This window comes from Ochlerotatus camptorhynchus, unplaced genomic scaffold (assembly GCF_037179485.1).
Source record: "Ochlerotatus camptorhynchus isolate MF236.1 unplaced genomic scaffold, CSIRO-AGI_Acam_v1.1 ptg000048l, whole genome shotgun sequence".
Taxonomy (NCBI): Eukaryota; Metazoa; Arthropoda; class Insecta; order Diptera; family Culicidae; genus Ochlerotatus; species Ochlerotatus camptorhynchus.
Genome location: NW_027040539.1, coordinates 353,807 through 379,094, shown reverse-complemented (window position 1 = coordinate 379,094; position 25,288 = coordinate 353,807). Strand labels below are relative to the sequence as shown.

Genomic DNA, 25,288 nt, shown 5'->3' with positions numbered 1-25,288 from the left:
ATCCCACGTTATATATGAGGTTTAAAGATGTTTTCTTCATACTTCTTTGATTCAACATTTTCCAAAATAGTTTTCTTTTGCTTTTATCTTAAAATGTTATTTGAACGTGCATCTTACTGTTTGAATACCACTATAAAACTTGTCGTATACAAAATCAATCCAGATTGACGTAAACATTGACGGTGCCTTTGAGCCGGACTGTCTCTTCATGCAGTGATTGACAGTTTCTTATGAGGTATTCGGAGGTTTGTTATAAAGAAAGTTGAAAATACTTTTTTATGACATCTCATAAATTAATACAACTGAAAATGTGCAGGTTGTCTTATAAGGAGTTGAAAATACGTTTAAATAACATTCTGGCAATTAGATGTACGCTTCGCTACTAACAAAAAGTCTTCATGACGGATCGAAGGCGTGATGAACGAGAAAATAATTTTCATGCCATTGGCAAGAACATGATAGATACTTATAACAAACCTTTCAACAAGCGGTGTTGGTCTAGTTAGGTAGTAACAAGTATGCCACGCCAAGTACCAGTGATCGAATCCCATGCTCAAGTTTTTTTTTATTGTTTTTTTTTTGTCGCTGGTTTTTATGATGTTTCCAAAACATGTTATAAGACCAGTTTTTAGTTGTATAAGCTCCGCGTCTTGCGCTTTTTAGGTTGTATAAATGTATTAAATGATGTATATTAAAGTATTAGTGATTCTTTGCATTAGTCATTACAAAGTATTTTCAACTTCTTTATGACAAGCCGTCTTGCTTGGGATCTATTCTCGTAGGGTGGCAGATTAACCGGGTCATTCCACGGTAAGTTGCGAAGAGCGTATCGCACAAATTTGCGCTGAACGGCCTCTATGCGATCGATCACGGTGATATGCAACGGATCCCATATAATACAGCCTGTCTCGAGAATTGGACGAACAAGACTAACATACAGCGATTTCAATGTGTAAGGATCTTGAAACTCCTTTGTCACCTTTCCAATGAAACCAAGCTGCCGTCGTGCCTTCGCAATAACATCTTCGTGGTGGTTCCTGAACGTGAGACTTGAGTCCAATGTAATTCCAAGATCACGCACTGTCTGCACGCGTGATAGGGTGGTTCCGTCGATGACATATTCATATTGAAGGAAATTTTTCTTGCGGTGGAAGCTAATGACGTGGCATTTAGGTACGCTGAGGGTCATATTGTTGGCACGACACCACAATGCAAACTTGTCCAGTGCCTCCTGGAGTCGCAGACAGTCGTCTTCGTTTTCAACGATCACATAGATTTTTGTATCATCAGCATAAATAAAGTAACATCCATTTTCCAGAAGCACAGTTGCGTCATTGATGTACAGCGAAAATAGCAACGGTCCCAAGTTACTTCCTTGAGGTACACCGGAGGTATTGCAGAACCAGTCAGAAGTTGAAGATCCAATCTTTACTGCAAGAGTCCTGTTGCAGAGATATGATTCGAGCCATTGAACGAAATTGGCAGATGAGCCCATCTTGCGTAGTTTAGCTAGAAGAATGGAGTGGTTGACCCGGTCAAATGCAGCTTTCAAGTCAGTGTATATTGTATCTACTTGCTTTCCCTGCCCAATATTTCGAAGACAGATCGAAGTGAACTCAAGGACGTTTGTGGTTACACTTCTTCCGGGGAAAAACCCATGCTGATTCGTAGATATGTGACTTTTTGTTCTGTTGAACATATAGTTGGAGACGATAATTTCGAGCAATTTTGAGCAAGCACAGAGGGACGTTATTCCACGGTAACAGCTGACATCAGTTTTGCTACCCTTCTTATGAACAGGAAACATAAAGGACGACTTCCAGTCTGTTGGAAACTTGGCCACGCTCATGGACAGGTTGAAGATGCACAGCAGTGGTTCCAGTAGTTGAACGGAGCATTTTTTTATGACACATGCAGGAATTCCATCAGGGCCAGGATTGTTCGACGACTTCAGTTTTTTGACATCCTTGATGAAATCTTCTGCTGAAATCTCAAAGGTATCCAGCTCAATCACGTCAGTTGGAGTGAAGTCAAGGGGATCAGCAGCATCCTCATTCACAGGCGAGCCTCAAAAACGGAACGGAAAAACTCAGCAAAAAGTCCACACTTTTCCGAGCTAGTGTGTGCCACTTTCTGATCTAAGGACATAGAAGTTGGAAGACCAGTTTCCTTTCGCTTTGAATTAACAAAATTCCAGAAACATTTAGGATTTTCCTTGAGGTTCCTTTCGATTCCACTGGCGTATTTGCGGTAGAGTTTGCCATTCAAACTCCTGTATCGCCGACTAGCTGTATGGAAGACTAGTTTGTCTGATAGAGAACGAGATCTGCGGTAAGTCCTGTGTGTGAGTTTGCAATGCTTTTTCCTTCTTTTCAGTTCCTTGTTTGACCACGGGGGCATCATTGGTGGGCGATGTAGCGGTACACATTGATCTATTGCTTGGCGGACAGAAACGGCAAAAAAGTGAACGGCTGTGTCGATATCCAAACAGCTCCTGACAGGCGACCAATCAACCTCACTCAATAACGTCAACAATCGTAGGAAGTCAGCTTTAGCAAAGTTGTAGGCCTGGTAGTCGAAGTCGTCATTTTCGAAACGCATGGAAATGCTGTCATTCAAGGTGACTACGAACGGGGGATCAGCGTTGCCAGATATACCGATTTATCGGTATTTATACCGATTTCCGAACTAGATACCGATATACAGATAAGGTTCCTCAGAATACCGATTTTTGAGGGTTTATACCGATTTATACCGATTTTTTAAATAATCAAAATGATTATTGCCTGCCTGCGCTCAGAATTTCGGGGAAAATTATTGTGTGAGACTTGTATCTTTTTAAATATCTCAAATTTTTTGAGTCTTCAAAATTCTAAAAAAAAATCATCTTTAAAAATGTCTTATGGATACTCTTTCAATTAATGTTTCAATTTCCCCAGCGTTTTTGGCTACCCATGAATCAATAAACAGTCGATGGCTCCCCGAGCAAAGCTGAAGATCAAATTGAAATCAAAATTTGCTGTTATGATGTAACTTATTTTGAATACTCCAGTTGATCTCATTTTGGTTGACTTAACGGTTAACACAGCAAAAATGAGAGCAACATTTTACACTGTTGAAGCAAACGGAAAACTAATCCTGCTTTCAATGAAATCAATTTTATTACTGATTTTGCATTCATAATGTTTAACTGAATACGGGCCTAGAGTAAATGGTTACCATTCATGTTTCTCAAGCTGAAAGACTTAGGCTCCAATCTCACCGCGGGCAAGCCACGAATGACCTAAAATGTGCTAAACAAATCAGATAAACGATAATCATTAGTTCACGACAGATGAATTTCAATTAAATTTTAAACAAGACGTAAACAGCAGAACTTCAAGTTAAGTTGCTTTCATTTAAAACGTCTTGACTGCATAATGAAAGCACAATATGATATCAGACTTATGTCGCAACATTTGAAATCAAAATGAGTTTTCATTATGATAGGAACTGCACACTTTAATATCGATTTGCTTTCATTTTGTTAACCGACTTTGCTCGGGTCTTTCTGGTGAATCCGGGGGAATCAGGAAATACTTTTTAAACATTATTTAACTTCCTGAATTTTCTTACAACTTTCCCCTGGAATTTTCTATTAACGATTCCTCTCGGAAACTTATTTCGACTTCCCTTGGAAGCTTCTTCAGCCTTCGCTCGAATGATTCTTCCCGGAACTAGATGCTTCTAGATTTTGATTGCGGATCCACAGGATTGCAGGAACTTTTAAAAAGTTCTGAAACCTAAGAAAACACCGGAGACGAACCAGCCTCAGGCTGAAAACCTCCATAATAAAGAAAACTAACTAACTTCAGAAAAGTCCAGATTTTTAAGTATGTTTCGATAAATTAAAGAATGTTTCAATAACTTCTGTTAAAATTCTAAAACCCGGTCCAGCGAACTCCAGTGAACTTAAGGAAACATCATAAATATTTTGGATACTTCACAACTCCAAAGAACGTCTGGAACATTTAATGGTTTTCGGGACAGTTCCATTAGTTTCAGGAGAATTGAGAGAACTTTAGAAAGCTTCGAGGACGTCAGGACAATCAGATCAGATCAATAAATTTCTAGGAAATCGCTGAAATTTTAAAGGAGTTCCGAGGGGCTCATGCAAATTTAAGAAACGTGAGGGAAGTTACACGAACATTAGTACATTGTGAGAACATTTTATGGAAAGTTCCGGGCTCATTAATGGCAGTGTCGATAACTTTTAAAAATTAGAAAAATCGGGAAGATCAGAGAACTTCAATGCTGATGTTACAATAAATTCAAGAAAATTGTGAGAGTGCTTAAGAAATTTCGTAATCTTCAAGAAACTCTAGAGACCTTCAAAGTTGATTAGAGATATTCCGGGAGTCTCATTATAATCAGCAAAACAGCTCGAGGACGTATGGAATATTCCTAAGTATATTTCAGAAATGTTCCAAAAGCAATGTTGAGGGTATTGCGGGGTCTTCAGGGATGTTTTATGACCATTTGGAAAATTTTCTAGATCATTAGAACATCCCCCAAGAGCTCTTTCTTCCGGAATTATGTCCTTGTTTCTTTCGACTGTTCCGTTAGCGCTCAGGCTTCCGACTTCCTCCAGATTTTTTTTCCCAATCTACCTGCCAGCCTCTTCAGGAAATTTCTTCTGTCTTCTTCAGGAAGTTCAATTAAACATCTCCCAGAAATTTCTGTCGTCTAGTTCTGAAATTTTTTATCAGTTTTTTTTTATTTTACTTCTATTGGAAGGTTTTTCCGAGCTCCTTCTGGCTTCCCCTGGAAATGACTACTTCTGGAACTTATTTTCGATTTCCGAAATTTGAATGTGAAATCCGATTTTTTTTTTAAAGTTTCTTTATATTTTCGCCAGAAGTTTCTCAATTTATTTCTTGGAAGATCCGCGGATGTTTTTCCGACTTCTCTCAGAACTTTCCTCAAATTTCCTCCTGGAGAGCTTATTTCTTCTTTCTCTGGATGTTGTTTTCAGCTTCCTCCAGAAGCTAATTCAAACATTCCCCGGAGTTTTCTTCCAGAATTTTCTGATCATAGTCCAAAAATAAAAAATTTCGCTTTCAAAAACAACAAAAATATAAAATTAATAATTAAAATGATAAATACCGATAAATACCGATTTTTTAAAATCTTTGATACCGATAAGCTTTAAAACATTCTGGCAACGCTGCGGGGGATGGCAAACATCGATAGCAACGAGCGGGTCGTCTACACTGTCAATGGAAAAGGCACCGTCAAGTGTTTCACTGACAAACGATAGGTCCAATATGTTGCCGTGGCGATTAGCAAAGCCATTTATTTGGCGCATATTACTGGAGTTTATACAGTCGAGCAACGCTGCACCTGATCGAGTGATGCACGATTTGTTAACGTCAACCGTGAGAAACGCCTCTGCCAAATTGCTCCATTTTAGTCCTGGCATGTTATAGTCACCGAAAACAAAGATTATATCATCCGTGTTCAGTGTAGATGTAACATAGTCCAAACAGGCAGTGTGACGCTTAACAACTTGCACATCGCTAGATTTGTCCGGGGGTATGTATACGGCACCAACAATTATCTTGCAATTTTCTGCACAAACACTGACCCAGGCATGCTCCATTTGATGCTCATTTACCGGGAAAACCGACGACGGGATGTTTTTTTCTAACCGCGATGAGGGCTCCACTGGACCGTTTCTTGTTGCTAGTAAGTGCAGTGCGGTCACCTCGGTATACCACGAAGTTGTCACCAAACAGCATCCGGGACGGAATAACATCGTCGAGCCAAGTTTCGGTCAGAACTACAACGTCGTATGGAGAAGTAGAGACGGCAGTCAAGAAGTCCTCGATTTTGCTACGCAGCCCTCGAACGTTCTGGTAGTAGAACGTCAGCCCGGAACCTCGCTGGGTGTGGCTATTCTGAAACAACATTCCTTTCGTTTTTTTGTGAAATAGAACAATACATTAACTTAACTGAACTGGGGGCCCGGTGGCCAGGTTTCGGGTAGCAATGCAGTGTCTTTGAAATCGAGCGGTAATCCAATTTTGAAGGAGATAAACGTTACCCTAGAGAGGTCCTTATCCTTGGGCACCAATTTCACCGCTTTCACAGTGTCGCTCATATTCAAACAGCCTTCCACCACTTTTTGGATATCCTCAACGGACACTTGTGGGTGAAACCCAGAGAGATACAGCCAGAACAGCGATGTGGATTCCTCGGGTAGTAAACGTGGAGCAGTCAGACCGTCGATATTGATATCCGCAGCCCCTTGCTCGGCGAACGTTGCTTCCCCGGTTCGATGTTTTTGATGTTGTTGTTTTCTCTGGTGACTGGCTGCATCTTCCACAATTCCGGCTTTCTCCAAGAACATTTCAATTTTGTTGTTGGTATCTTCCAGTTGACGATCAAACTTTTGAAATCCAGACTTCGAGTTGTTGACATAAGCGGACACGGTGTCGGACAATGACTGGACGTTTCCATTCAGCTCGTGCATCTGCTGTTTGAGGTCATCGATAGCCGTGATACCATCATCGTTGGAGCAAATTTCCTTCAGCGAGCGGTTGTTGACGGTAGTTTTACACTCACTGCATATCCAAATGGTGTGTGCCAGAATAGTGTCGTGGGTTTGCCTTGTCAGTCCACAGCAAGCGTAGTGATACATATGCTCACAAAAGCCTGCACACTTCGCAAACTTAATGCCACGAATAGACTTCGAGCACTTTCCGCAGTTTTTCGCCATGATGATTTTGGCAGAGAGGCACAATTATAATGTGATGAATTAGCTGGACTAATATACACAATTTAGTTTAAACTTGAGTTTTTTGTGACACGACGGATAATGGATAGTAGAACAAAAACTTAATATACACTTAATACGGAGATTTACAAACGAAAAACTTAAAAAATATTCAGACGGTAAAAGTTAAAAACAACAGTCCAGCAGTGTTGCCATTTTGCGCTTTCGATCCGTCATAAAGATGTTTTATTAGCAGCAAAGCGTACATCTAATTGCCAGTGTTAATTTAAAGTTTTTTCAACTCCTTATAAGACAACCTGCACATTTTCAGTTATTTTAATTTATGATATGTCATAAACAAGTGTTTTCAACTTTCTTTATAACAAACCTCCGAATACCTCATAAGAAACTGTCAATCACTGCGTGAAAATACAGTCCGGCTCAATGGCGCCGTCAATGTTTACGTCAATCTGGAAAGTTCAGAATCTCTCTAAGAACTTTATAAATTCAACTTAGATTGATTTTGTATACGACAAGTTTTATAGTGGTATTAAAACAGTAAGGTGCACGTTCAAAAAACGTTTAAAGATAAAAGCAAAAGAAAACTATTTTGGAAAATGTTGAACCTAGGAAGTATGAAGAAAACATCTATAAACCTCATATATAACGTGGGATGATTTCTGCATCACTGAAATCGCTGATTGTGACGCACTGAAAGCAATATTGACAGCTTTTATGTTTCAAACACATGCTTCACGACCTGTAACTTACAGGTACTAATTACCAATATAACATCTAATGGTTTCATAATTCCGAAAAACAATATTTTATAGCAAGTGAGTGGAAGCAACCCTGCCTGCCGGTAAAAATGTTTACCGTTTTCATTAAATTAAAATGAAATTACCGATATTCGGTCATTCAATTTACAGTTTTCAGCAATAAAGTTAGAAAATACCGAAACGTCTGTAATTTTTAGCATTACTGATCTAAGACGGTAAATTTTTGTTTAGGTGTGTAAGATAACACTCGAGCCTCTTTTGCGCCCTTATATCACTGTGGAACTAAATCTGATTGTCCAAATAGGATTGCCTTTGAAATTACTTCGTCAATCCTATTTTTGTTTAATTTTACTCCGAATGACGTGGCTAATGTGTCTGCAAGAGAAGTAGGTGTAGGTATGTGTGTGCGTGTTTTTTTGTATTCATTTACATTTCAGATAATTAAACAAAACCAAAAAAAATATTAGAGCATCGAACATTTAGCAACCGAAAATTCCTAATATTTTGTCAACAATTCCTCCCATTATTTTCTTGACCAGTATTTGAACGTGGCTGGCGCTTGCATTGCTTAGTTTTAGATCTCCAGGTTTTACACATTGAAAATGAATATTAGTCTCAAGCATCGTCTATTGGTTCTCTGTGTAATTACAGCTGATTTGATAATAACAGAGTAGCATCTACGGGCGGTCAATCATGCTCATGATCATGTCAAATACTCTACAATAAGAGTGTTTTCGGATCGGGGACGACGTGTAGAAGCTGAAAATAAATAGTTGGTGCCATTTTGGAATCCAAGATGACGACTTCCGATTAGTGACAAAGTGTCAAATACACCACAATACGGATATTTTCAGAACGGGGAAGACTTCAAAAGGCCGGAAATAGATGATTGATACCATTTCAGCAATAAAAAAAAATACAGGATTCTAAACTGGCATCATCACCCATTTCCGGCCTCTATAAACTACGTTGATCGATTTTAAGAGGTTTTAGACCGCCCCCGCCCCCACGTAGACAATCATCCATACATTGTTTATAAATTTGTATGGACCGTAGACATTTATCACCCCTCCCCCCCACCCATTGTCTACGTAGTTTATTGGGCTAGCTTTTCACTTCTATTAATTGTTGTTTAACACTTTTTCACAAACAAGAAGTTGCCATCTTTTATTCCGAAATGGTGTCCATCATCTATTTTCGGCCGCTAGACATCGTCTTCGTTCCGAAAATGCCCATATTATTAGGTATTTTCACACTCTCATCCACTCTTTCTTCAAATCATTGTCGTTTTTGAAGATATTCCCTGTTTTCCGGAGCTTTCCCTTCATAACCTCCCATAATTTTTCTATTGGGTTCTGATGAGTTTGGTGGATTTGTTTCCTTTCCTTTCGGCTGCACCAACCACTCGCGCACATAACATATGTTGAACTCGATCATCCAAAATCGACCCCATTTAAGTGATTTCAAGTGGTATAGAAATACATCGATCTATAAAATTGATTATACTAGCTGTTAAATGTGAAAGGGAATCAAAAGGGCAGTCAGTTCCATTAATATAATAATAGAGTGGTTTATAATTATATGACTTCTTAGCACTTCTGAACTTATGTCTTTGTTTATCGTTAGCTATTTAAGTCATTTATTTATAACTAAATAGCTTAATTTAACAAATTCCTCACCTTGCTTCACATAGCAAAAAATATATCAATATATTAAGGCAAGCTACCTTAACTGATTACAGCCTAATTTTTAACGTAATATGTATTTTTTTCAGTTATGGTAGAAAAGTGGGAAAACTCCTCGCGAATACTTGTTTAATTTGTCTAATACTAAGTTTGTTTGTTTATCAATTTTATTTTTGTAAACTTAGAAAAATAATGTATGTTTGTATTTTCGTTAACTTTTTCTAATTGTTTGGAACCAATTGCATCAACCTTTGATTTCATTTGGATTCGTAGGAGGAAAAATACGACCGCCCAAATTAGGAGTCTACAGCACACATTTTAAAGTTCAGAGCGAAACAGCAAAATTTTGCAACAAGTGGTCCAGTTAAGGTGGAAAATATGCAGTGTTTTGAGGTGACCATCGTTCCATTCGCAAGAATTTCGCAAGCAGGACGATAAATCAAATCGAACGCTTCGATACCTGTAATACCCAATCATTCAACCCTCCATATGTTTCTTAACTGCGGCCATTTGATTTTTTTTGCTCAAATCCCAACACAAAGATCTACTCCAATTACTTTGTACTCAAAAAAGTGGAAAGATTGACCTAAAAGGCAAAGGAGGGGCTAAACAGGATCCTAACAAACTTTTTTCAACCACTATGGCTAAGGTCCCAGGCTGGGACTCCCAGCTAGCAGGCTCAAAGTTACCAGGAACAGCTAGTTTTTCAACGGGAGCACTATTTACAAACGAAAGTAATCGTTTGGATTTATTTTACGTATGGTAAGTGTACCAGTTTTGACACTAGTGGTACAGTTTTGACCCCAGAGCTAAAATCGAATTTGAAAAAAAATTTCATGGTTTTATTTGCGTAGATTTATGACAAAAGATATGTTCAAATATTATATCGAAAAAAAAAAATGAAAATAATGTAAAATGGGGAAATTTAAGATAGGGCCAATTTCAGGACCAATGGGGCCTAAAACTGGCACTACTAACCCTAGTTTTATTTCAAGCATTTATAGAAAAAAAAAATCAAGTTTTTATTAAAGGCAAACGTTAAAATTCATCAACAGAATAGTTCGTTCTGAAATCATAACATTCATTAGTAGACTTACTAAAAGCCCATTGAACAATATTACTGGTTAATAACGCTCTTGATTGGCTTCTGCCAGATTTGCAAATACTAGTTAAAAATCCTTTGGTGGAAATTTCCTTTCCTTTCACTCCTATTAAAATTTTATAAGATCCTGTCAAGCTTTACGTGAAGAGAAGGTGCCTCATGGTGGAGTGAAGAGACAAGACAAAGTTCCCTAAAGATCATTCACAGATTGTTAGATGCTTTTGGGATTTTACCATAGGAGTAAAGAGTTGCAGAGTCCTCAACGTCAATGCTTACTGAGTATGCAACCATAGCATTTCATAAGAGCCAATGTCGCAAACGTAAACAATGGCTTTTTCCGTGAATTTCTCGAGAACGGAAAACCACTCAAGTAAACCACCACTATGATTATGTAGAGGGTGAGTCCCCATATCCTATAGAGTTGGTGGCTTACATGGATTGACTTTGAGCTACGAGAAATTTACGGAAGAAGCCATTGTTTAAGTTTTTGACATTGGTCCTTGTGAACGCTCAGTGTCGTTTTCATGAAAATTTGGCCAACTATACCAGTTATACCACTGAGGCAACACAGAAAAGGGATCAGCTTTTAGTCAGTTATTTTGCATGAAGTTCCACATGACTCACGGTACAGCTTCCTGGCGTGGGATTTGGCCACCGTATTCTGTTTATCGGTTCGGTTAGGCACCTTCCTTACCATGAAGGCCCGCTTCATTGTCTGCTGGACGAACCAGACGGAAGAAGTGACACTCTTGGCCACGTCGCGAATCAAAAGGTTCGGATTACGCTTGAAGTAATCCCTCACTTTCCTTGCGTTCACTGGGTCGGTCGTCTTCGCTTTTCTTCCGCTGCCAGCTCACCGGTGGGTCGTCTGGGTCTCCTTGAACGATTTTATCACACGGGACACGGTCGATTCCAAACTGTTTCGCGATCGACCTGTGGGACTGGCCTGGATTTTCTACGACAGCTCATATCATTTTTTGTTGAAGCACTTCTTACATGGAAGCCACCCATACAATAAAAATTCTTAAACAAAAGAAGGTGCTGCATTTTTTTTTAATTACTTCCTAACCAGACCTCAGAAAAATCACCTTTCCGGAATTTTCCGGTCATAAAATGTATTTAAACGGGTGTACAAGGTGTAATCTGCTGTCATATACATACATACATACACACTTAGAAATTTTTACAGAAATCTGTAAAATTTTACCGAAATCTCAACAGCTGAACGTTCGGTAAACAGTTTTGCAGATTTCCTGTAATTTTTCACAAAAATCTGTGAATTTTTCTCAGATATCTGTAAATAATTACAGGAAAACTGTAAAATTGTTAACCGAACGTTCAGCTGTTGAGGTTTCGGTAAAATTTTACAGAAATCTGTAAAATAATCTTAGAGTGTAGGATTGCATAGAACATGGGACAGTTTTACGCATAACGGTAGTATACATGGACGTGAGAAAGAAAACTCTGTGTTCGTTTATTTGCCTAAATTGGAAAGGGGAATGAATGTTATGATGGGAATAAGGATAAATGCTTCATATGTAAGACGAAGCGTTAACAAATGAATTCCTGCCCCAAGCAGAAGTCCCGCAACGAACCAGAAAAGCAAAACCAGGACGAGGTAGCAGTACGTTCACTGGTGTGGTTTTTGGAGGTGCATCGTTTGATAACAACATCAACGATGCTTGAGGAGGAGGATGGAAAGAGACGTGACAATCCTGGCTGCCGAGAGCACCGAAGAGGAAACGATCGAAAATGTAGCCTGCAAACAACGGGTAAACTACCGGAATGACGAGTACTATAAGATAGGTCTGACATTGTTAAAAGATCACAAAAGGAAAGATGAGGATAGAGTATAATAAAAATAAGAATCGAGTTGCATCCCATGAAGAAGAACCCATAAAAATATGTAAACTTATTTTTTATTTTTTTCTATTTTCAAATTATTCATTTTTATTCGGCTCCGTTGCACTGTTTAGCGACATTTGAGCTTTTTAAATAAACGAACAAAAAAAAACTGGCTTTAAACCTGTCCTTTCCTATTTTTAATGTGTAGTTATCGTCCACAAGTACAACTTTGCTGGAGAAAGTATGTAACTATTTAGTTAGCTGTTATCACATTGGTACAGTCAATCATAAAAGGTGAGCATATATGACCCATCCGTTCCAAAAAAATTAACGAGGGCTGATGATAGAGGACGGTCTTCAAAGTTTTTAACCAGCAATGTATTTAGTATAAGAATCGCTAGGATTTAGGAAACAAAGATAAAATAAATCATTGTCCTTGTCCTACAAAGCTTTAAACCAAACTCTTATGCGATAGCCTTCACACCTACAAAACGAAAAGTTTATATAAAATATCATCATTGCTCTGTGACAGCTAAAACTACCACCATCCCTGTTGGCGTAAAAAATTCTCTTCATGTGTTGTAAAATTTTCCCTAAAATATCCCCATAAATATCTCTTAATACTGCCTCTTGAGTAGATTTATTTAAGCAGATTACACATGGTACACAAAATCACACCGTTCATTGTCGATGCATACTCACTCTCATTCACAGCCAAGGATTGAGGATTGAGTAAGGCATCATCCTAGAGAGCCAGTAGAACCGAGAAAAATACGGAAAGGACGCTACTTCAATAAATAAAGGCAGAGCGAGCTGTGGATTAGCTAGCAGTTTAGAGTTGTTTGCAGAGTGAAGATTATGCTCTAAGGTAATGGTCCTTCTTCTTGAAGCTATTTTGCAGCTTTTCCAGTAAATTTGAAGGCACACCGATTCGGCACGACACATACACAAAAGCGTCTGTAACGCATCGTTGCTGAATGGCGGTATACTTTCAAAGGAATAAACTCTGATAAGTAGCTTGTTAAACGGCTTGGCTCAAGTTTTTCTTTTTTATTTTGAAAATACGCGTTACAGAATGTGCTGCCACACGTGGTGGAGATCTCAGTGCTACACGGAATTACACGAATTGACGATTACGAAAGAGGTATCTATGAATGCGGATTACAGTGTTCCACATATGTTTCATGTTTTCATTTGCTCTTTAATGATCGTAATATAAGTGAGTTCATCAAAATACAGCACAACCGACGATTAACGCGATTCAGCGAATGATGTTAATATAATTTTTAACACAACATAATGTTTTACAACCATGGTTCACAAGGTTTGAAAAATATCTGACTAGCATTTAATTGAATACTATTTCACACAAATAAACAAACAATCATTTCAGCGCATAAATTGAGCTAACTTAAAAAGATAGAGATCACATAAAGGTTCACGTTTTAAGAGCAGTGAGTCCTACAATTACCTGCCGGGCCTTCAAGTGGAGCACAGAAGTGCTCCACTTAATATTGATTACCTGCCTTGTGGAAAGTTACCCAAATGCCCTGAACGTCTCACTAATAAAACCAAAAATTAGTTTTGAAAGTTTTTGCAAATCCACTTCATTAATGTTCCACTGAAACCGGGAAAACCACAACCACACGCACATATATAGTCAACCGGAAAGTTTTTTCCTGGGTGATTTTAAGATTGCAGCTAATGATTTCCGCCTTTGTGCTTGCCGCAAAATTTACATTTCATTTTCTGTCCTATTTAACCAAGATGTTTTAATTTAAATTTTCGAGCGGCTGAAGCAGGGTTGAGATAATAAAATACGCTATCAAAACCAGAGAAAAAAAGTCCAAGCGAATGGAGCAAAATGTGCAAAAGAGAATTAAAACGAAGCGCATTCACATCGGACGAAGCTGGAACCAGGAACATGCCTCGGATGCACCGTAGTAGGAAATTTCTTACTGTTCGTTTATTTCCCATCTGACACTACATTTTTTGCTTCTTTTTTGCTCTTTTCCACTTATTTCACAGTGCCAAGAACCGAGCTTATTGGAGATTCCGACCGGTATGTGAAAGCGGGGAGTGCCGTCATACTGCGTTGCGTCGTCCGTGGTGCCCTGGAGCCACCATCCTACATTATTTGGTATCACGGCACCCAGCAGATTTTCACCGAAAATCGACGAGGCTGGAAAACGCAGCTGGAACGTGGTGCACCGGACTTCGACGGTGACATTCACAGCACTGTAAGAGCCTTATTCTTACTCGAACTTTCGCCTGCCGCTTCTAGATTTATAGTCATCATCATTCTCGATTTTATGTGTCGCTCTCGAGCGAAATTCTCCGTTCAACGCGGAAATTCCTTTAAAAAGTGTATAAGCCACGCTTTATTGCACATGGATTTTGCAGCTAGTTTCCCACTCTAGCTCGATTTTATTCCTTCCAACTCCAAGCACCTACCGGTACTCAATGTGCAGATTCGCATGCATGTAAAGGCTGAATTGAAAGGAGATGAATAGTGAAAATCTATAAATATTCAAAAACCTTCACTTGCATCGATGCAAATCTCTGAATCTATTGGAGTGCGCAGATGTATAATGGACAGTGTGGAACGAATGCTTTGTAACTCGTGGAACCCAGCTCGATTCTTTGTTATATGTGCTCATGCAATACGCAGAAGTATTGGGCAAAAGCTTTGACAATACACTTCTATATTCATCAAAACACGTAAACCGAATTGGAATTGTTTTCGATGTATAATCATTATGATAAAATAAACCAACCGTGTAGATGCATTTCAAATTACTCAGGAATCCAGTTGGGGAACATGGCATTCATGACGTAGCATTTGACGGAGGTGTGAGGGATTTAAAATCGGTGAATAGTATGCTATTACATTTGTGAATGATTTCTTACGTACAGGTCAGTGAAGGTGACCGTGTTGATAATTAAAAAAAGATTACGTGGTCAAGAATGATGAGTTTTGATTGTGCCATATAACAGATTTTCCTAGCAAAATCGTATGAAATAATCGAATAATTATACTATTAAAATTACTCCACAGAAGTTAAACTTTTATTTAACTTTCCACCCCCTAAACGTGTGTTATATTTAACTTAAGGATAGCCCACAAAGGTATGTTTCTCCAGGAATATCGACGGTCCGAAATCCACCTAAATAGATTGCTGCAAATGTTCGCTACTCATGTTTAAAATGTTTTGATTATTCAATAGAAAAAAATAAATTCCAGCAACCTTTTTGTTTCACAGCACTTTCTTGAAAACATTAAAGTTTAAAAAGCGGGTTTAATAAAAACAGTAACTTCCAAAGCATTTGTCAGCAATGAAAATCATCGATTGAATTATTGACAAAAAAAATCAAAATGTCAATTATGTACTAAATCTATATCGTACCAAATATTAATGTTTTCAAGAAAGTGCTGTGAAACCAAAAAGATTGCTAGAATTTTTTTTTTCTATTAAATAATCAAAACATTTTAAACATGAGTAGCGAACATTTGCAGCAATCTATTTAGGTGAATTTCGGACCGTCGATATTCCTGGAGAAACATACCTTTAGGGGCCATCCTTAAGTTAAATATAACACACATTTAGGGGGTGGAAAGGGGAAAGAATCGTGACAATGTATGCCATGTGGTGGAGGGGGACATCACATTTGTTTAGGTTTTAATATGTATAGAAAAATGTATAAATTAATATATCTCATTCAGAAACATACCAATTTTCCAGCATATTTCAATCCTTAACGTGGAAATTTACTGTTACACAGAAAAAATTCTGAATTTTAACCATCGCGTAAAATCTCCCTTCGTTCAATTTTGAGCTATACTTGGCATAAACAGCTAAATTGTTCATAAGCTTGCATACAATATTGCTAATTTATGAGATATTACGCTTAAATTTACTCGAAATATCGCGTAAATTTATGCCAAATCTAGCGTTAATTTTATGTGCGCTATATCTCGCAGAAATTTACATGAATTTTTCGAACGGTGTAGGAAATTTTACTTTAACAGTAATTTATAATAGTGTAGAATTGGTTATCTACACTTCAAGAGTTTCTTATCTTGTAATTTTGGACAAATATTTCAAATAAGAGAAATACAAGTTGGTGTTAATAAGCCTGCTTTATAAAGGGTCGACATCATGCACCAAAGCCAACTCACGCTGGAAGTCGTGGGTTTAAATCTCTGCAATGGACAAGTTACAAAGGACTACAAAAATAGGTAAAATTAAAATACAGATAACTCTCCATATCTTGATGTGCTACATCTCAATTTATTTTAAGGGATTATCACTTTTAGTACATTAATTGATCTCTATTTCTACATATTTTCATCTTACCGTTAATTGATGGACACAAGAAAGCAGAGGTGAATAATGTGTAGAGTACTTTTTTTTTTTTATTATACATATGTACACACTTAAAAAATCTGAATTTTACTGGTGATGTAAACATCCATGCATGCAAACATTCATGCATGTAAGCTTCCTTTTCACGTAAACTAGCAGCTTGCAAGAAATGTTGCAAACAAAGGTGGAAAGTTGCATACAATATATGGAATATTGCATGACATGTCTCATAAATTTACATCATTTATAATGTAAATTTGTATGATTTATGACGCTCCATTTATGTGCATCATAGAAACGGAAATTTACACTACTTGTTTTTAGCTGTGTAATATCTGACATCCTAAAATGCATGTCACTTCTAATATCGATGAACTTAGGTCCAGTCTCCAAGCATAGTTTTCTAAAGTTTTAGCATAAATCTGATTTCGAAAGGAAGTTGAATGAAGTTTCCCATGAAAATATTTACTTTTATTGATTGAAACCACTTTTTTCTAAAAAAAAATCCGTTCTAAAATAAATAAGAGATCATATAATGGTTAAGATAGGCCGATCGTATAAAATCATACTCATTCTTCTTCTTCTTCTTATTCTTCTTCTTCTTCGAACTTCAAGCTTATTGCTAATCGCATATTAGCATATTGCGTGCCCTCAGCTTAGTGTGCATCTTCCACAGTTATTAATTGAGAACTTTCGATGCCTGGTACCATTTTTGCATTAGTATAATTGTGTGGCAAGTACAATCATACTCTATCCCCAGGAAAGACGAGAAATTTTCCAACCCGAAAAATTCCTAAACCGGACCGGAAATCTAACGTACCAACCTCCAGTATGGTCTTGCCTTCAAGCTGCGCCTTTACCGACTGAACTAAGGGATGCCCCAAATGAAATCCAACCATCTGTTTAAAGAAGGAACATAAATTCTACCTTGACAAAGCCGATGAATTTGGTCCTTTATTTTTTTCATTTATAAATTATTTTAAGGTTTTGAGAATGGTTACTAAGGAGGCCACCATAAAGCCCTTCAGTAAAAGTATGGACCTCTGTCGAAAGTTGTTCTAATCGAACCGTCAAAATGCACCGCTTTGGTCTATTGGAACAGCTTTTTTCAGTTTTGTGGTGACAGTCGTCCATACTTTAACTAGACGGCTTTAGGCCACCCATGATGAACATCAATATGGAAGTGTGGCGTTAGAAACATTCTTCAAAAAAAAAAACCGGTAGCCGGAGTATCCTGAATCCACAATATCCCATTCAGTACAAGGGCGCATTACCAACAGGCCTGTCATGCTGGTTACTCATGGTTACTTCATAATTAATCAGGGGCAACATTGCGCATCTCGAAACAAAATACTTTTTGTATGAACACATGTATGAAAAAGTTTTTCGTTTCGAGATGCACGATATGGCCCAGCTCCGAAACCAATTTGATTTTATTAATAAATACCTACTACATGGGCGCAGACAAATCGATCTACATGCACTTTAAAAAAAAATCTATGCATCAAAATACGTACGAGAATTTTTGGACGCCCATCGGTCATAAAGTCAAAATTGTGTTGCAAACATATAAAACATAAAGTAGATTCATTAGCTGCGCCGGTGGTGTAGTCGTAAGCGTGATTATCTCTCACCCCAGCAGGCTTGGGTTCAATCCCAGTTGGCGCCGCCGGGATGTTCTGAGGCATAACATCTCTGATCACGCCTTCCTTCGGACGGGAAGTAAACCCGTTGGTCCCCGGTTCATGAGTTGATGGGTTAATAGGTGGTAGGGTCCAGGTGTGAAAGCTGCCTCCCTGGCGTCGGTAGCATTGGTGCTCAGGACGGAAAACAAGATCGACTGAAAACAATTCAAGGATAAAAAATAACGTAGATTCAATCAGGGATTTAAAACGAAGCTTTGCCATGGAATATATCAAACATCCAAACCAGTTTTTCCTGGTATTCTTAAGACGATTTTCATAAGAATCATATGATAAGCAAATTTCGAAATGAAAATTTCGTGTTGATCAGAGATTATTAACTTCAAATATCTTTAATAAACTTCAAATAGCTTCGAGAATGTAATGTGAGCCTCAGGATAGTTCCATAAGCATCTTGAGTATTTAAGGAAGTTCTGAAAACTTCAGGAAAATTTTGAAACACCTTAAAAAATAAAAGAACATTACAGATGTTCCAAGAAAAAGTCCATCATTTTTCATACAAGTTGGAAGTCCCATGAACTTCAAGATAATTGCGGGACCTTTAATGAAGGTGTGAAAACTTCTGGAAAATTTAGGATGCTTTATTTGAATACCATTAAAGACAGAAAAAGATGCGGGATCCTTGAAGAAGCTCTGATAATTGCTAGGAAATTCCCAAGAATTTAAAAAAGTTTCAATACCTTGAAGGTATTTCCGATAGCTTCAAGAACGTTCAGAACTGCGGTAAATTTCCAAAGTTTCAGGGCTGTTTTATAGATTTCTGGAAAATTTATAGAGATGACCATTAGCTTCAGAAAAATTGTAGAAACTTTACAGAAGTTTCTAAAACTTCAGTTGAGTTTAAAGATCTTAAGAAAAGCTACGTAGCTTCGGCCAGGAACTTTAGAGAAATTCTGAGAGCTTCAGGTAAATTTCGAGAATTTTTTGGTAGTTCAGATGTTCCAAAAATTTAAAATAGTCCACAGAACATCAGGGATAGATAACTTATAAAACATGTTGGAAAATGTACAGAAGTTGCCACAGATTCAAAGTAATTCAGAAAACGTCGGGATGTTTGGACATTTTAAGAACAGTTTTCATGTTAAATCAAGGAACATCACCAGAAAAGTAAGTGAGGTAGACAAAAAAAATAAAAGGAAAACCATGAATTTTTGGATGTTTGGTAAACAGATTGCAGAATAATAAAGGAGCTTCAGTAAAATTCCAGGCTTTTCAGGCATCAGGGAAACTGCAGGAAAATTTGAGAAATTCTTTGAGTCCAGAGAACTGGAGGAAAATTGTTGAAACTTAAAGAATCTACACGAATCTCAGGGAAACTAGGTCTAAGTCAGGGAAGCTCAGAGATCTTAAGGGTAGTCCCAGTAACTTCATGAAAGTCCAGACTTTCAGGGGAGTTTAAAGGTCTGTATCTTCAAGACAGTATCATGAGCTTCAGGAAAATTTTGAGAAACTTTATGAATTTCCGGGAAGTCCAGAGAACTCCTGAAAGGGTTACAAAACTTCTGACATATGTTTAAACTTTACAGGAATTCGGAGATTTTCAATGATGTGTGGATGTGTAAGACAGTTCCATTTATTTCAGGGTAGCACGAAAAAAATAATGATAATTTCGAGAACTCCAAGATCATCAAAAAAGATTAAAAAACCGCAGGGCAGTTCAATTTTCTTCACAAAACTCACAGAAACTTTACAGAAGCTGGGAGAAACTCAGGAATTTTCTGAAAATTTTTAGCAAAGTTCCGAGATCTTAAAAAAAATTAAGGGTGCTTCAGAGAAGCTGAAAGATTTTTTAGTAGTTTCATAATATCCAAATATACTTCGAATATTTGTTGAAAGATCAAAGAAGTGCGTTTACATAAAGGCTCAATCACGTTAGCTTTACGGAGCTGATAATTAATTGTTCATTGTTTGTAACAAAATAAATTTAACTCTATGTCTAGTAGGAGTTGGGCCGATCTTAGAGGGCTACATTGTCGAAGGATAGGATCAGGGGAGGAGCTTGGGGATGAGGATTCGTTGTCTTATCAGAGCGTTGTACCCAGTATGAACGGTGGTGCTGTTCTAGATTCAACCCGTGTTCGACGATCATTCTCATCGAGACGGGGGACAAGACAAACAAAAACTAATAAAGAGAAACAACAGACAAAGGAAATTCTTACACTAGACATTTGCAGAAACACATCAATCGACTGCATATAGCAGAGATCACGAGTTCCCAACACGTCTCTGATTGGAACATAGGGTTGTCTTCCTTGGGCCTCGAGGGTAATCAAAAGTGGTTCTCTAGCGGCGTCATTATCCGTACATTAGAAAACTGTGTGATCGATGTCATTGTAACCGTTTCCACATCGACAGATGTTGCTGTCCACGAGGCTTATTCTATGGAGATGCGCATATAGGGAGTGGTGGTTGGACATAAGTCTACTCATCATGCGAATGAAGTCACGACTTAAAGCAAAGCCTTTAAACCACGCTCTCGAAGAAACATAAAGGACGCCAGTACAGTTCCGTTAATTAATTTCAAGGAATCAAGCAATATTCCGAGAATTTCAGGAATGATCCAAAATGTTTTGAAGTGCATAGATCTATAGGAAAGTTTCAAAAACATCAGAGAAGCTAGACTTCTTAAAATCTAGACTTTCTCGAAGAATAAGCAATTTTGTTTCTTCCATTTAATTCCACTTAATTAATTTTGGTATCCATGACAGATACGTATTTCGACTACAATGTGCAATCTTCATCAGTGTCATTCCCACTAAAAAACTTATCAAAATCTAACTCCCTTAAGTACTCATCCCCTAGGTAAAAAAGTCAGTTCGTATCACCGATCGTGGACCGAATAGATAGATAACACAACTACTCAACACCACCATGAAGTCTGCAAGTAGTAGAAGAAATACGCATATTTGTCAAAATATAAGCAAGTATAACGGAATAAATCAACACACTCAAAAGCTCTTCATAAAGGGATTCAGATAAGAGGTTCGACAAAATTAAAAGAATAACAAACAGTTCGAAATGGACGTGCGGTGGATCGCTTCTTGTTCATACACATCACGGTAATTGTGCCCATCATCTGTATGCTATATTCAGTGTTCGAAAAATCATTCTCAAATCTTATTCATTGATTGAGCCACCCTGCAAGAATAAACTCGCGTGCGAATGCGGCAAACAAAATTCACGCTTGAGATTATCATGCCTATTCACACATTCACACTCACAAAGCTGAAAATCAATAGAGCTTTAAACTCATAAAAACCACACAAACGTCAATTGATAGCATGCTTATGCATGTTATGTTAGTACTTCAACCCCTGATGCCCAAACAATAGTAATAACAAAGAATAACGCCAAATTATGAAGAAATTAATTTTTGAACTTGAAAACTCACAGCTGACTTTTGCTACGTTGAATTTTTCAACGCCAAATTCATAGACGCATAAACTAATGCATGAGATTTGATTTTTTGAGTTTTTCCGAACACTGGCTATATATCGGGTGATATACTTACAAGTCCCGCTAAAAAGGGACATAATCATTTTTGTTGCCCAATCAGCCCAGGTGATGATCAAGTGTGAAAATTTTCCAAGTGCCCTTTTACGAAGGGACTTAGTGTTTTTTCGAAGTGCATCTTTCGGACCTTGGTGAGAAGGTCGAAGAGCAAGACGATCTTGGTTGAAGACTTTGTTGTGTTTCTTGGGCTAAAAGGATTTGTGGCGACCCAAGCCCTCGGTAAAAAAAATCTTATTCCGTGCACATCGGACTTTAATGCATTTTTCGGTGGCTGCTTAACAGCAGCGAAGAAAGTCTTTGGGTGGCCGGCAAAGTTCACTACTCGATCAGCTTCCAATCCACGGAAAGATTTTAGTTTAAGATCATAAAGCGCAAAAACTGAACTTAGACGGTTAAGCTTTATATCCCCTGAAGAAGGCCAAGCCCAAAGACCGAAACATCGTCCATTAAACTGAACATCCAATATGCTTTATTAGTCTAGGGGAAATGGCTCTAATGTTCGCCTATGGTTCTAAGATTAGGCCAAGCTCCTGCGAAATGATGGTTAATCCAGCAAAGTGTTCAGTAATCATATTTCTTCGCAGAAAGGACCGGTTCCGTTTAATTATTAACATATGGGTACAGTTATTTAACGTGTGACGCATGTTAAAGATCTGGGAGATATTCTGGACTCGAATCTAACATATAACCAGCATATTTCAGATGTTAGCGACAAGGCGTCAATGAGATTGGGTTTCATTTTCAGGATAGCAAAGAATATCTCCGACATCTATTGTCGCGAAACACTGCAATGCTCCTTGGTGCGGTCCATTCTAGAATTCGGTTCAGTGATTTGGAATCAGAACTGTAACAATTATGCTGAGAGACTTGATTCCGTTTGATGTAATTTTCTTCAATTCGCTCTGCAGAAGCTGCATTGGAGAGAACCGTTTCGTCTGCCCTAGAATCTTCGAATTCGTACAAAAAACAGAATAGAATATTGGCACAGCTTAATATTAACAAAAAATAATACCAACAAAAAAGTTTTCCCACAATACCATTCCAATACCAAATTATGCAAACGCAATACCAAAACAATACTTTACAGATATTCTTTTGGTATCCAAATATCATATTTTGTTATATACAAAGCATTTTGCGTATTATTTTTTGGTATTTTACCTCCAATGTCATGCTGAACAACACCAAATTTTCAGTGTGATTACCTTTCACCCCAGCAGGCTTGGGTTCAATCCCAGTCGGCACCGCCGGGAAAAAAAAGCCGTTGGTTCCCGGTTCATGAGTTGATGGGTCGATATGTAGAGTTCAGGTGTGGGTGCTGCCTCCCTGGCATCGGTAGCATTGGTGCTCAGCACGGAAAACAAATCAAGGAAGAAAAAACACCAAATTTTGGTACAGATCAGAATGAAGTATTCATTTGTTATTTTCTCCTGCTCGGGTAACAAGGCTTTTCTTAGATTGCCTCATCTTCGCACCAACTACAGCATGAATGATACCATTGGTGGTTTACAGCGACTGTTCAATTGAGTCTCTTCGGTATTCGACTTTCACTATCCGTGAATGACTATGTGTTTTAGTATACGTATTTTATTCACTTGACCTTACTTTTACAATAGGTATGTAAAAAAAGTTTATCCACCCAGCCAATATGCACATTCTCGTTAAAGATTGTTTTTATAAAAATAAATTAAAATACTATTTGTTGTCATTTTATTCCTTTATTGGTTACGAGTGAATGGAAAGATATACAAATTAACATGAAACCAAGATAATTCAGGTTCTGATGTCGAATATTTCAAAAATCCATCAAAAATAAGGCAAAAATAAATAAATCCACTTTACAGCTGACGGATACTCAATATTTTGTATGTCCACCTTTGACCACAATAACAGCTTGACATCGTCGCGGCATAGATTCAACAAACTTGGCAGTCGTTTCTGCTGTGATTTTGTGCCATTCAGTTTCAATTACTTGTCGCAATTGCTGAAGACTTGTTGGTTGTCGTTCTCGAACCTTAATTTTCAAAATAGACCTCAAATTTTCTATTGGATTAAGGTCGGGGACTGTTCTGGCCATTCCATAACGTTAATTTTAAGATCTTTGAACCATTTCGATACCACTTTTGCGGTATGCTTCGGATCCCCATCTTGCTGTAACGTATACCTACGGCCCATCTTCAGTTTCTGCACACTTACTGGAAGTTTGATAATGCTGCATGAATTTACCTCCACCATGTTTGATTGTAGACTTCAAACACTATTTTTTATTTTCAAGTTTTCACCGGTCTTCCACCATTTTCGTGTGATACCATCAGATCCAAATAGCACTACTTTAGTTTCGTCTGATCAAATGACCTTCTTCCAGTCGTCGATGGTCCATGATATGTGATCTCTTGCCCACTGCAGACGTTTTTAAATGATTTTAGTCGATAACCATGGTTTCTTCAGTGCCACTCTACCCTCAGAACCTTGCTGATGAAGCCGGTTTCGAACTGTTTGAGGTGTTACGTGAATAGAAACTTTTAATTTGCTTCACAATTTTGCGAGCGGATAAACCACGATTTTGCTTTGTCTTGTTGACGATTGCCTTGTCTATCCGAGAACTGGTCTTCGATGGACGTTCTGAACGCTTTGATGGAACGATTGAACCACAAATTTTGTATTTCTGTACAATTTTAGCAGCCATATCTTTGTGGAGCAGAACAATATCAGCGATTTGATTATAACTTTTGCCAGATTTGTGATGCCTTATAATCAATTCTCGAACACTCAACTATATTTGTGGATCTTTGGGCATTTTGGAACGAAACATCCGAACTTATGACTCCAAAATCTTTCGGGCGGTAGAATAACAGTGGTACGTGATGTTTACATCCGAAAAAGGGACAGGTGATGGTTAATACACCCCAAAATATTATTAACCGCATTTGGTTGGATGAATTTTTTGTCTGTTTTTATTGATCATTTTCTAATTCTTGGCATAAACCTACACAAAAAACAAAATCTCAAATACTTGTTATGCGGGAATGGTGCGTAATGAAAACCTTTAGAAGACTATGTGGATTTACTTATATAAACAATTTCGTTGTGACGGAAAAACTTAAAAATTTCGTATTCCCAATATGGGTGGATAAACTTTTTTTAAATACTGTATGTTCCTCTTTTAAACCATCAATGGAGCCAGAATGAAACTGTCGATGTTAACCTTCCAGTACTCGCGTCAATTCTTGTGACACGAGCACTTGAACTTGGTATTCTTCAAAATATCCTTCAAATATTGGTCTATTGGACATGGGTATTTAATTTAATGAAACATGTTGAGTTTCACGCTGATTGAGTTCCAAAGGCAGAAAGTTTAAATATTTTGTTTTTCTTTCGAGTTGTACTTTTTACAACGGCGCGAGAATTGACCGGTTAACAAATAAATGTCTATCAAATATCTCTCATTACACATCATAAGGCCAAACTGAATAGAAATAAACCTCGATAGCCCAAGTAACTACTTTATTAAACTCATAAAAAAAACATTTTGAAGTA

At 37.8% G+C, this 25,288-nt stretch overlaps 1 protein-coding gene across 2 annotated transcripts in view; it reads left to right on the top strand.

The window, feature by feature from the left end:
- Nucleotides 1-25,288, top strand: part of LOC135717135 (zwei Ig domain protein zig-8-like) — a 471,305-nt gene that overhangs the window by 431,265 nt on the left and 14,752 nt on the right. For both annotated transcript variants that reach the window (XM_065239086.1, XM_065239085.1), the window contains exon 7: nucleotides 14,197-14,408. In XM_065239086.1, coding sequence (XP_065095158.1) covers nucleotides 14,197-14,408 — 212 coding nt within the window. The remainder of the gene's footprint in view (nucleotides 1-14,196; nucleotides 14,409-25,288) is intronic.